The 14,250-nt window shown below is 39.9% G+C and overlaps 1 protein-coding gene across 1 annotated transcript in view; it reads right to left on the reverse strand.

The window, feature by feature from the left end:
* The window catches only part of ABTB3 (ankyrin repeat and BTB domain containing 3), a 235,063-nt gene that overhangs the window by 78,613 nt on the left and 142,200 nt on the right, over window positions 1-14,250 (reverse strand). Inside the window, exon 2 of the mRNA XM_081330650.1 lies at window positions 11,075-11,224. Within this exon, the coding sequence (XP_081186776.1) occupies window positions 11,075-11,224 (150 nt within the window). The remainder of the gene's footprint in view (window positions 1-11,074; window positions 11,225-14,250) is intronic.

Below are 14,250 nucleotides of genomic sequence, written 5' to 3' on the forward strand. Positions count from 1 at the left end.
TGCGTTATAAATACCTCACTGCCTTGATCTCTGTTCCTCTCCAGCGTGAAGTAAAAGAAATGAGATCTTTTCAGTTGTGATCAATACCATGGATAATGCCTTCAACAAATAACTATGTCTAGTCATTGTTAATGTTGTTTTCCACTCCTGGCCAAGTCACGGTTCTTTTTTGAGAGGCCTTTGAGGCAGAAAAACCTTTATGCTGCTCTATATTGGGTTATGCTTTATTGGGGGGATCTTAAAGTTGATGTACTGATCAAATTTGTTATTTATTGCCAACTGGGTCTTTTTTTACTGTTATGCTCACAGTTCTCGACCGTTTTCTTACTTCTTACGTTAGATGATTACCTTAGGGGAATTGGTTTGTTTTTAAGAGAAAGAATGGAATAAAATAGCAAATAAAATATAGAATGAGAATACATACAGTATATGGCATTAAGCAAATATGCGGATAAATCTACCAAATAAACATACTCCTCTACAACATACATTCTAAATCAGGGACGGGGGAATGATGGCCCCATTTACAACCTGTGGATTTTGACTCCCAGAATTCCTGAGCCAGGAATTCTGGGAGTCGAAGTCCACAGGTCATAAAGGAATCATCGTTTCCCACCCCTGTTCTAAATAGTCTTGCCAACTGGAAAAAAAACCCCACAGTTTTTAAAATAGAAAATAATGGTATTATTCATAAAACACATTTTCAGAGGCAGATGATTTTCTTTAGCAAAAGAAGCCAGACACATTCCAACATGCTGCGCCTGGCAAGAAATTCATTGCAGCACATAATATTTGCTTTGCTTGTGACAGAAAGCATGTGGCCAAGTTCCCCCCTTTATTTTAAGAGAGTCTCCTCTTTGTTTCTGTGTCTGCTATCTGCTGTCGAAAATTAGGATTGCATAACTGAGATTTCTGGAGATTCCTGAAATCTTTAACAGGCACTATATTCCATGCAACGTGGCATGGGCTTTAGAATAATAGCAATGCTAACACAAATAACTGCAAGTGAAAGAGCTGTGAGGGACAACAATTTAAGTACTACTGGCTATCATACAATATCAAGGATTTGATTCTCAATCCTATATTGGGTCTGAATCTTAGGCCTGTATCTTCTAATCAGCCTAATAAATGGTAAAAAAAAATGTTCAGGTCCACATCTCCATGTTTTTTTTTTCCTTTCTTTTTTTTCTGTGTGTCACAGCACACTCCAGAACAAACATAGACTACAACCACTCATCTATTTTATTTTTCAAATATCTCTGGGATTTTTTAATGCAGATCAACAGAAATCTTCCCATTCCTATGCCCTCTGGATTGGTTGGTATTGCAGCTCACAGGGATTTGAGCAAGAATGTCAAATTCTAGCCTCAACTTGCTAGCTGCCAGAATAGGGAAGGTCAGTCTAATGAACAATAGTCTATATGTAGCTACAGAACAGCATGATAATGTATAGACAGATTGCTACTGTTTGCTCCTAGTGAAATACGTAGCAAGGCTATGAAAAGTGAGGGAACACTGGATGGAAAAAACAAACAGAGGCTGTGATTCCAATGTACTGTACGTTCTGCTTACTCCATTATATCTTGTGACTCAAACCTTTCATTTTAAAGAATTCATTTTTCTTTTCCTACTGGTAGGAAATTACTATGCTCAGAATGAATCCTATACTTCTTAGAAGTCTGTAATTCTCAGTGGCTTGATGAGCAGGAAGTCGATCCTATATGCAGCCAACCTGCAAAATTAACTCCAAATGGATGTGTTCCTCAGTGCATAACAATTCCCTGAAAATCAATAGCATTTTAGCAAAGTTATATCAAACTTTCAGAAAAATACAGGGCAACCTAGGGTTAATGGTTCTTCCACCAGGACTTAAGTCCAGGTGGTTAAATTCTTGGATACCTTGGTTTCCTGCTTCTGGTAAACAACAGGTCTGTGCATGATAGGCTTGCATCCATATATGATATGGTGACAGGCAAGTGTGCAGATCTGGCATGTGTTAGAAAGAAGCATATTGCCCTATTAGAAACATGTCCAATTTATATTTCAGGTTCTAAGCGCAACAGTCACCTAATCAAGGACAAGTAGGAGAATTTTGCAAGACCTTGTAATGATGATGAGCTCTGCACCAGACATGTCATGCAATTGGCTGCATATCAACCAATTGCCTGCCCAGCAGTTGCCTTTCTTGAGCCTTTGGAACTCAGTTCTGAGTTGGCACTGAAGTTCACAAGTCCACTAGTCTTCATTTCTTCAACCTCCATACTGTGGGGAAATAATTTAGTGCTGTTCATGGATTCCACAATGATCTTGGGCTTACTACAAATGCAGCCACAACCTATATTGGAAGGTACCCACTGAACTTGTTCCTTACTCTATTGCAGAGAAATTGTGATCTGAAAATTAAGGATATCAACAACTGTCCTTTACACAATGAATTGCTTTCATTACCCCTTCCTTATCAAATTGCACATCACAGAGGCTCCAAAGCTCCTCTGGGTGAACCTATTAAAATGATCCACCCCAGCATCAAATGAGTAAGGAGGCTTTCCAGAGGGTGCTTCTAAAACCTTCTCCAGACAGTTCCATCCTGTGCCTGGTTAATGGAATATGGGGAAAAGCAGAGCACAGGATGATATTGCACCCGTGAAACTTCATCCCACTTGCCAACCCTAAGTGACTCCTCGGCTTACTAAGAACCAGAGGGAAGTGACTGAAAAGAAATCTACAGCATTTTTTCTACAGTGCAAAAATAAAGTTTAGAAGTGAATAGCTACAGGTACCCTTTCATAGATTACTGCCTTGTCGTGGCGAAGGGGCTTGAGTAATTCAATGAAGCTATGAGCTATGCTGTGCAGGGCCACCCAAGACGGACAGGTCATAGCAGAGAGTTCTGACAAAACGTGATCCACTGGAGAAGAAAATGGCAACCCACTCCAGTATCTTTGCCATGAAAACCCCATGGACAGTACCAAAAGGAAAAAAGATATGACGCTGAAAGATGAGCCCCTCAGGTCAGAAGGCATCCAATATACTACTGGGGAAGACCAGAGGGCTAGTACTAGTAGCACCAGAAAGAATGAAGCAACTGGGCCAAAGCCAAAAGGATGCTCAGCTGTGGATGTATCTGGTGGTGAAAGGAAAGTCCGATGCTGTAAAGAGTTTTTCTCCATAGGAACCTGGAATGTAAGATCCATGAATCAAGGAAAGCTGGACATGGTCAAATAAGAGATGACAAGACTAAACATCGACATCTTAGGAATCAACAAACTAAAATGGACAGGAATGGGTGAATTTAATTCAGATGACCATCAGGTATACTACTGCGGGCAAGAATCCCTCAGAAGAAATGGAGTAGCCTTCATAGTCAATAAAAGAGTAGGAAAAGCAATACTGGGATACAATACCTAAAATGACAGAATGATCTCAGTTCAAATCCAAGGCGAACCATTCAATATCACAGTAGTCCAAGTCTATGCCCCAACCACTGGTGCTGAAGAGGATGAAATTGACCGGTTCTATGAAGCCCTACAGCACCTTATAGAACTAACACCAAAAAATAATGTCCTTATCATCATGGGGGATTGGAATGCTAAAGTAGGAAGCCATAAGATAACCGGAATAACAGGCAAGTTTGGCCTTGGAGTACAAAATGAAGCAGGGCACAGGCTGATAGAATTTTGTCAAGAGAATACGATGGTCATAGCAAACACTCTGTTCCAACAACCCAAGAGACGGCTCTACACAAGTTTAAAAATAATACACATGGACATCACCAGACGGTCAACACAGAAATCAGATTGACTATATGTTCTGCAGCCAAAGATGGAGAAGCTCTATACAGTCAGTAAAAACAAGACCAGGAGCTGACTGTGGCTCAGACCATGAGCTTCTCCTTGCAAAATTTAGGCTTAAACTGAAGAAAGTAGGGAAAAGCACTAGGCCACTCAGGTATGAACTAAATCATATCCCTGATGAATATACAGTAGAGGTGACAAATAGATTTAAGGAATTAGATCTGATAGACAGAGTGCCTGAAGAACTATGGACAGAGGTTCACAAAATTGAACAAGAAGTAGCAACTAAAACCATCCCAAAGAAAAAGAAATGCAAGAAAGCAAAATGGCTGTCTGACGAAGCTTTGCAAATAGCTGAGGACAGGAGGGAAGCGAAAGGCAAGGGAGAAAAAGAAAGATACACCCAATTGAATGCAGAATTCCAGAGAATAGCTAGAAGAGATAAGAATGCCTTCTTAAATGAACAGTGCAAAGAAATAGAAGAAAACAATAGAATAGGGAGGACCAGAGATCTCTTCAAGAAAATTGGAGAGATGAAGGGAACATTTCATGCAAAAATGCACATGATAAAGGACCAAAATGGCAGGGACCTAACAGAGGCAGAAGAGATTAAGAAGGGGTGGCAAAATTACACAGAAGAACTATACAAGAATGAGCATAACATCCCAGATAACCATGATGAGGTGGTCACTGACGTTGAGCCAGACATCCTAGAATGTGAAGTGAAATGGGCCTTAGGAAAGGTGAGCAACAACAAAGCTAGTGGAGGTGACAGTATTCCAGCTAAGCTATTCAAAATCTTAAAAGATAATGCAGTAAAAGTGTTACACTCAATTTGCCAGCAAATTTGGAAAACTCAACAGTCGCCACAGGATTGGAAAAGATCAGTTTACATTCCAATTCCAAAGAAAGGCAGTGCCAAAGAATGTTCAAACTATCGCACCATTGCACCATTTCACATGCTAGTAAAGTTATGCTTAAAATCCTAGACTCCAGCAGTATGTGGATTGAGAACCACCAGAAGTACAGGCAGGATTTCAAAGAGGCAGAGGAACTAGAGATCAAATTGCCAACATATGCTGGATCATGGAGAAAGCTAGGGAGTTCCAGAAAAACATCTACTTCTGCTTCATTGACTATGCTAAAGCATTTGATTGTGTGGATCACAGCAAACTGTGGCAAGTTCTTAAAGAGATGGGAGTACCAGACCATTTCATTTGTCTCTTGAGAAACCTATATGCGGATCAAGAAGCAACAGTGAGGACACGGAACCACTGATTGGCTCAAAATTGGGAAAGGAGTCCGGCAAGGCTGTATACTGTCACCCTGCCTGTTTAACTTCTATGCAGAGCCGATCATGAGAAAGGCAGGGCTAAACGAATCAAAAGTTGGAGTTAAGATTGCTGGGAGAAATATCAACAACCTAAGATATGCAGATGATACCACTCTAATGGCAGAAAGTGAAGAGGAACTAAAGAGCCTCTTGTTGCGAGTGAAGAAGGAGAGTGCAAAACTTGGGTTGAAACTAAACATTAAGAAAACCAAGATCATGGCATCCAGCCCTCTCAATTCCTGGCAAATAGATGGGGAAGAAATGGAGGTAGTGACAGATTTTATTTTCCTGGGCTCCAAGATCACCGCAGACGAGGACTGCAGCCAAGAAATTAAAAGATGCTTGCTCCTGGGGAGGAAAGCCATGGCAAATCTAGACAGCACACTAAAAAGCAGAGACATCACCCTGCCAACAAAAGTGTGTATAATCAAGGCTATGGTCTTCCCAGTTGCAATGTATGGCAGTGAAAGTTGGACCATAAGAAAGGCTGAGCGCCAAAGAATTAAAGCCTTTGAACTATGGTGCTGGAGAAGACTCCTGCGAGTCCCTTGGACTGCAAGGTGATCAAACCGGTCAGTCCTAGAGGAGATCAACCCTGACTGCTCTTTAGAAGGCCAGATCCTGAAGATGAAACTCAGATACTTTGGCCACCTAATGAGAAGGAAGGACTCACTGGAGAAGAGCCTAATGCTGGGAAAGGTTGAGGGCAAGAGAAGAAGGGATGACAGAGAATGAGGTGGCTGGATGGAGTCACTGAAGCAGTAGGTGTGAGCCTAAATGGACTCCAGAAGATGGTAGAGGACAGGAAGGCCTGGAGGAACGTTGTCCATGGGGTCGCGATGGGTCGGACACAATTTCGCAACTAACAACAACAACAAAGCTACAGGTAAGAGCTCATGTTTGAGCCTACAGAGTCATCAAAATATCAGTTTTTTTCCTTGCTTATTGCATCAAGACGTTACCACCCAGTGATGCTGTTCAGAGCAACCTGAATCTTTTTAATGAAAGATACGACAATGATCCTACAAGCACCAGGGATGAATTTCTCACAAGACAGTTGCACTCTTGGTTCGACGCTAGTTGGAGGGAATCCACTATGGTGAGATAAAGTCTCAAACTTGCCTCATGCCTCTCCTGGCTACTTCAGGTGACTAGGTGAGAAGCAAGTGAGTGAATTTGAGATGTAGCCTATATTTTCTGAGGGAAGACATAATGTACCTTGCCATGAGGTCCTTCCTGATGATGTTTGATCATTTTTGTCTGATTTCTCTTTTAAGGGAAGTAGTGGTAGCATATACCATGGATCCAAGACCATACATCCAAGATGTATGATCCAAATTCTTTTTAATCAAGAACCAGTCTTGTAATGGGACAGAAATGCTATTGGTCAGCAGGTGGATAATCTTCTATAGAACTGGGGAATGATCCCTCTCAGTCCAATTAAACCTCTCAGCAATGTTCAGTACTGTATTGACTATGGAATCATTATGGACTGTCTGTAAAGGTCGGGAGTTAGAAACTCTGTGTTGTAGTAGTTTCACTCCTACCTGATTGAGTGGTTCCAGTTACGAGTTCAGGGAAGAGAAGAACAGATGTCAATGAGTCAAAGGTTTGTGCATTTTGCTAACAAATTAATTAGTATTATTTCAGCCCTAAGTAACTATGGGTACCATACCACAAACATTTTGTTATTGTCATTGTTTACAGTCTACATTGTTTCTTACAGTTTTAATTTGTTTTATATTTTGCTTCTATGCAACCATAAATAAATGCTTCAGGATCATTGAATGAAAGTTAATTATTCTTCAAAACCCTCTAACCAATCTGCTATATTCATAGTGAGATTGGTTAAAAATATATGTATAAGAGCAAATATTTATTTAGTACTTTTGGAAACTTAGATTTGGGAGAGTATGGAATGAATGTGTGGTGCTAATTAATTAAACCAACTAATTAATTTAATTAACTAATTAACTGATTCAGATAAGCAAGTGATTTTCTACATGTTTATAAACTGAGAAAAAAGAGGTGAGTTTGTTTAAAATTATGCACAGCATCCAAAACGCTGAAAGAGATGATATTTTCTCTCCTTTTGAACAACTCTAGAACTTCTACATACAACCCTACACTTCTATATACAATTTCTAATTAACCTTACAGATTTGGTTTCACATATCATGCTAAACCATAATATATGTTGGTTTTAAATGTCATTATCATTAAAATGGTTTCATATGCTGTATAAATCTAGTCATTACCATTCATTAAACATGTTTATGGTTTAACATGTTTACTGAATTCAGTTAATAAATCACAGTTAAAGAAAACAATATTTAGCATTTTTATCTAAACTGAAGAATCTATACTGAAAATAGAGCTGTGCCACTTCATAGCTGGGTTAGTTTATCAGATTCTTATGATGAAATCCAACAATATGTACATTTCATAAAATCAGCTAGATCTTGTGCAAACTGATGACTGATAAAACAATTAACTTGCAAACTTCCTTGTGATTTTTCTATATAGATTTAGCAATGATTGATGCTCAATTGGTTCCCATGCCAGATAAATGCAATGCTTCCTCTTTTCAAACAAACACCAATTTTGAAAACAGAAGTTAACAGAAACTGATACAAATCAGTATCGTAACCATTTTTAGGAGTTAAATTTCTTTTTCTTATCTTTATAACATTAGGCTCTTGACAATGCTTTGTCTGAGGCCCTAAGCGTTCTGGCCCCTATTCTTTTGTTATTCATATCATATGTCTTTTTATTCCCCTTTCTATCTTGTCTTGCTTTTCTTTTAACACCAAAGCAATCTCAACAAGGGACCATTTCCTACTATGGTTGCCTAGCAACAGCAAGTCCTCAATCAAGCATTTACAGAACAAAATTTCCAAGTAGGGAAAGCAAATTATTATAGCTGTGTATCTTTTTTTAATGTATATCAGTTACTCTGATTACTATTTCCAATGATAACACTAACACAAGAGGGTTAAGCACAAAAAAAGTCAATCTTTGCAATACAGTAGCTAAAATGGGGGTGCGGCTGCAATTAAATGTAAAGTTAAGTTGAAATAAGGAAAATATAGGAAAAAATGGCCCACATCAAAATACTGAGCATTTGTAATCTGCAGAGAACTGACAGTTAGCTGGCAGATAAGGTGAAAAAAGAAGTCTATACTCCAAATTAGAAGCTGCTGTATCCAATAAAATCTGCAGATCCCAAGACGATATCTAGAGAAGAGTATGGACCAGGAGGCAGACAGTTTTAGTGGTTATCCCTTTACTCCTCAACACAGATCAGTTCTTGATGTCAGTTTTTATTCATTTATTCATTGCCCTGGTGACAAAGTAGTTAGAATGCAATATTGCAGGCTGACCATGCTCACTGCCAAGTGTTCAGTCCTGACCAGCTCAAGGTTTACTCAGCCTTCCATTTTTCTAAGGTCAGTAAAATGAGAACCCAGATTGTTGGGGGCAATATGCTGGCATTTGTAAACTGTTCAGAGAGTGCTGCAAGCACTATGAAGTGGTATGTAAGTCTAAGTCCTATTGCTATCGCTTTAAAGTTAGCTGTCCATCCAGATTTGTCCTACAGGATGGGCATTCATGTGGATATTTGTATGTTCAATGGTGCTTAAAAGTTTGTGAGCCCTTTTGAATTTTCGCATAAGCCCTTTCCGCATAAGCATGATCTAAAAATGGCTCCAGGATGGGGATGGACTTTCTTGCACAAACAGCCTGTTTCAGGTCCTTTCACAATTTCTATTGAATTAAGGGTAAGACTCTGACTTGGCCATTCTTCTGCTTTAATAAGTCTTTGTTTACACTACTTGTGTTTTTTGGATTGTTGTTTTGCTGCATGACCCACTTTCTCTTGAGCTTTAGTTCACAGACAAATATTTTGTCATTTTCCTATAGAATTTGCTAGTACAATTCAAAATCCATAATTCCATCAATGATGGCAAGCCATCCTGGTCCAGAAGCAGCAAAACAGGCCCAATCCAGTCTCTTAGTCTGTCAGGCAGAACCATCTGGGGTATAAAACGTAAAGGTTCCCCCACACATGCGTGCTAGTCGTTTCCAACTCTAGGGGCCGGTGCTCATCTCCGTTTCAAAGCCGAAGAGCCAGCGCTTGTCTGAGGACGTCTCCGTGGTCATGTGGCCGGCATGACTAGACGCCAAAGGCGCATGGAACGCTGTTACCTTCCCACCGTAGTGGTCCCTATTTTTCTACTTGCATTTTTACGTGCTTTCGAACTGCTAGGTTGGCAGAAGCTGGGACGAGTAACAGGCACTCACTCTGCTACGCGGCACTCGGGATTCGACCTGCCAAACTGCCGATCTTCTGATCGACAAGCTCAGCGACCTAACCCACTGAGCCACCGCGTCCCTTATCTGGGGTATAGGACTGTGTAAACAAAGGCATGAGGCCTCATGCCTACAAGACCAAGTTGGTCACACAGCCAGAGGATGTAAAATGAAGCTAAGGGGCACTCTTAAATCCTATTGCTTGTTTCCTGCCTCACCCAGGTCTCAATCCATCTGAGCTGAACATTGCAGAGCACAGTAGTAGCTTCCAATAAAACATGACAGTTTATTTGTCTCTTTGAAGACATGTGGAATCAGCCAGTCGGTGACGCTTGGTATTGGAGGGAGCCCAGAGAAGGCTGTCAGTGACGGTTAGAAAGAACAGCACTTTGCTGGGTGAAGGGCTAGCCAAATACAAATACAGGTAGTCCTTGACTTACGACCACAGTTGTCTTTCTTACTACAGTTGTTAAGTGAATCACTGCACTTGTTAAATTAGTAACTGGGTTGTTAAGTGAATCCAGCTTCCCCATTGACTTTGCTCATCAGAAGGTCGCAAAAGGGGATCACATGATCTTGGGACATTACAACTGTCATAAATATGAGTCAGTTGACAAGCATCTGGATTTGATCACATGAGTATGGGGATTGCTGCAATGGTTGTAAGTGTGAAAAATGGTCATAAGTCACTTTTTCAGTGTCATTGTAACTTTGCACTAAATGAACTGTTTTAACTGTACATCATTGTGCTTCTGCTTATAAATATGTGTGGAACTATACACACAAATACACTCCCACATAATTGCTCTTGTTACCAAGATGGTTTTACAATTTCACAATCTTTTTAGCCACGGCTGGTTAACAAATCATTGCAGTTGTTAAGTGAACCAGGCCATCATTAAGTAATTCCAACTTTCCCCATTGACTTTGCTTGGTGGAAGATGGCTGAGAAGGTTGCAAATGGCTATATCATATGACTCCCAAGATGTAACTGTTGTAAATTCATGCCAGATGGCAAGCACGCAAATATTGACTGTGGGGATGTTGCAATGGTTGTAAGTATGTGGATCAGCTGCAAGACACTTTTTTCAATGCCATTATAATTTTGAACAGTCACTAATTGAATAGTTTTTCAGTCGAGGACTACATGTATCCACACATACCTATACATAAACAATTTGATGTGTGCTTTTCAAGGCTGAATGCAAAGTCCTACTCTCTGTGACATATACATAACTCTTTGCTTATCTGCCATCTTCCTAACCTCAAACATACTATATTCAGCTCCGTAACCTTGAACCAGAAGGGAATCTTTATTTATGTTTAATTTGATCTTAATATTCTAATCTTAATATTCTTAATATTCCAAGGTAATCTTAATATTCTAGCAAACCAAAAAATAAATTTGCATTGTTCTGGTTCATCCTGTACTTTATTTTCTTACATGGCAAAAAGGTTCATTTTGATTCAAAACCTGTCTTCTGAACAACTTCATCAAAAGAATATGAATTGACGTTACAAGTAGGTACTCACCACAAACCTGTTCTCTTGCGGGGTATGTATTTATAAAATGGGATGTGGTTGCTCAAAAATCCAAAGGAGAAAAGAGTTACAAAACATTATGTGCACTTACTAAGTTCTGCAATGCTTCCCACCCGTGTAGCAAGCAGTGACTGCTCGATGGTTCTCAATTCTGATTGGCTAAACATCTGGACATCTCCTGGCTTATTTGACCTTTGCTGTTCTTTGTGAAGATTCAGACTCTCTGGCAGACATGGAACACCTGGTGTTAAAGCAGAAAGAAGAGAAGACAAAAAGTTCAATGTGGTTATAAAATCAGGACAGCTGCCAGGTTTTTAGTTTAACAGACTCAAATCTACAATGCTGTCCTACAATAAGAGACACAGTATTGTTGAATCAAGCCTAATACTATGTATTTTGATTGCCAGTGGGATTTTAAGAAGTTTTATTCTTATTCTTTTAAGATCTTCAGCTCAACTTCAGCCCTTCTATCCAGACATTGTTTCAAACTAGAGATGACAAGAGATCAAATCAGGCACCTGTTATGGAGAAAGCATGTGCTCTGACACCAAACCATGATTCCCTCCCAGTCATAGCTACTTGTTCCTAACCAGGATAACATTTAAGTGATGAAATGTGTGTCATAAAAACAGATTAGAAACACAAGTTAAGATAGGCAAGAAAATGGTAAGTGAGCACCTGTCCAGCCTAGATGAGTTCAAATCACCAGGACCAGAAGGATTACACCCCAAGGTTCTCAAGGAATTGGCAGATGTGATCTCAGAACCACTGAACTATATTTTTCAAAGATCCTGGAGCACTAGGGAACTACCACAGAACTGGAAAGATGTAGGTGATGTAGTTCCCATCTTCAAAAAAGGGGAAAAATGGATCCAGGAAACTAAAGACCTATCAGCCTGACCTCAATACCTGGGAAGATTCTGGAAAAGATAATCAAACAATGAATCAGCGAACACCTAGAAGCAAACAAAGTCATTACTAAAAGCCAACATGGGTTTGTCAAAAACAGATCATGCCAGACAAATCTTATTGAATTCTTTGACCAAGTGACCAAATTAGCGGACCAGAGGAATGCTATGGATATAATTTACTTGGACTTCAGTAAGGCATTTGATAAAGTAGATCACAACCTTCTACTTGGTAAGATAGAAAAATGTGGGTTAGACAGCATCACCACCAGATGGATTCATAGCTGGCTGACCAGCCATACTCAGCGTGTGGTCCTCAATGGAACTGCATCTACATGGAGGGAAGTGTGTAGTGGGGTGCCCCAGGGCTCTGTTCTGGGCCCAGTGCTCTTCAACATCTTCATCAATGATTTGGACGAGGGGATACATGGGGAACTCATCAAATTTGCAGATGACACCAAGTTGGCAGGAATAGCCAACACTCCAGAAGATAGGCTTAAGATACAGGAGGATCTGGACAGACTTGAACATTGGGCGCTATCTAACAACATGAAATTCAATAGTGAAAAAGGTAAGGTTCTACATTTAGGCAAGAAAAACCAAATGTACAGGTATAGTATAAGTGGTACCTTGCTCAATAGTAGTAACTGTGAGAGGGATCTTGGAGTCCTAGTTTACAATCATTTAAATATGAGCCAGCAGGGTGCTACAGCTGCCCAAAAAGGCAACACAGTGCTAGGCTGCATTAACAGAAGGATAGAATCAAGATCATGTGAAGTATTAATACCACTTTACAATGCCTTGGTAAGGCCACACATGGAATACTGCATCCAGTTTTGGTCACCACGATGTGAAAAAGATGTTGAGACTCTAGAAAGAGTATAGAGAAGAGCAACAAAGATGATTAGGGGACTGGAGGCTAAAACATATAAAGAATGGCTGCTGGAATTGGGTATGTCTAGTTTAATGAAGAGAAGGACGAGGGGGGACGTGATAGCAGTGTTCCAATATCTCAGGGGCTGCCACAAAGAGGAGGGACTCAAGCTATTCTCCAAAGCACCTGAAGGCAGGACAAGAAGCAATGGATGGAAACTAACCAAAGAGAAAAGCAACCTAGAACTAAGGAGAAATTTCCTGTCAGTTAGAACAATTAATCAGTGGAACAACCTGCCTCCAGAAGCGGAGAATGGCCCGTGGGCCAGATGCATCATCCTAAAACCCCACCCACCCCATTGCCGGCAATGGGGAAAAAGTCACAATACATTGTGCACCATCATGTGACATCGTGCGTTTGACATGCCTGGTATAGGATTTCCTGCCTGAGCAGGGGGTTGGACTAGATGACCTCCAAGGTCCCTTCCAACATATTATTGTTGTTGTTGTTGTTATTGTTGTTGTTATTATTATATCACAATGCAAGCTTCTCACTTTTGTACATACATGTGATGTCGGGTGCAAGTACCTAAGTGGCATAGTTTATACCGGGGCACATATTTTGTGACTTGTCCATTCTCCCTGTGGACCTCAATGCTCACAGTATATCTCATTGTTTCTCACTGTATGTGCTTGACTAAACAATAGTTCAAAAGACCATCTATCTTCCAAATCAAAAGGTGACTGTTCCATCCTGAAATATCTGTTTCAATGTAAGTATACAAACATGACTGAGAAATGTTTGAGTGACCCTATTTTTCAAAAGCAAAGCCTAACAGAGCTATAACAGAGACACCTGCAAAATCAATTCTACACAAGATAATTCGCCTCTTTTTCTCTTAAAATATTCTTGTTCTGGATCAACGGAAGAACAACACATTTTCTTCTAACTCATAAGCAGTTAGCCTTCTTTGATGAAAGTGCAAACACCATTGCCTGTGTAAAGCACCCTGCAGTTATAGCAATTATCCAGGTTAATCTCTGAAAATAAAGTAAGTGCCAATTCTCTTGCACAGTAGATAATAGATAAACATGTGGACACTATCCTAGCCTTGGAAGCAGTTATCAGAAGCTAAATATACTAAGCCAGCATCATCACGACATCTCCTAATGCTGACAGGTTGGTGCAAGCAGAATTGCACATCAGAAAACTGATTCTAATCTTTATGTCTAATCTTTATTTCAACCCCACCTTCAATAAATCTTTATATTGAGAATGAATTCCTGTCCATCCATCAATCATATATTCTGAAGGATACAAGTAAACTTCGTGTAGAGAAGCATACTAAAAAAAATTCTGAGAAATATTCAAAAATGAACATAATGGTTATAGTATATAAGCTTTTATAGATGCCTCTGGAGAATTAATAGGAAAGCTTTTAAGGGGAGATGAAATTTTTCATTGCTTTTGCTACAATGGGCCACC

This window comes from Vipera berus, assembly GCF_964194415.1.
Source record: "Vipera berus genome assembly, chromosome: 6".
Lineage (NCBI taxonomy): Eukaryota > Metazoa > Chordata > Lepidosauria > Squamata > Viperidae > Vipera > Vipera berus.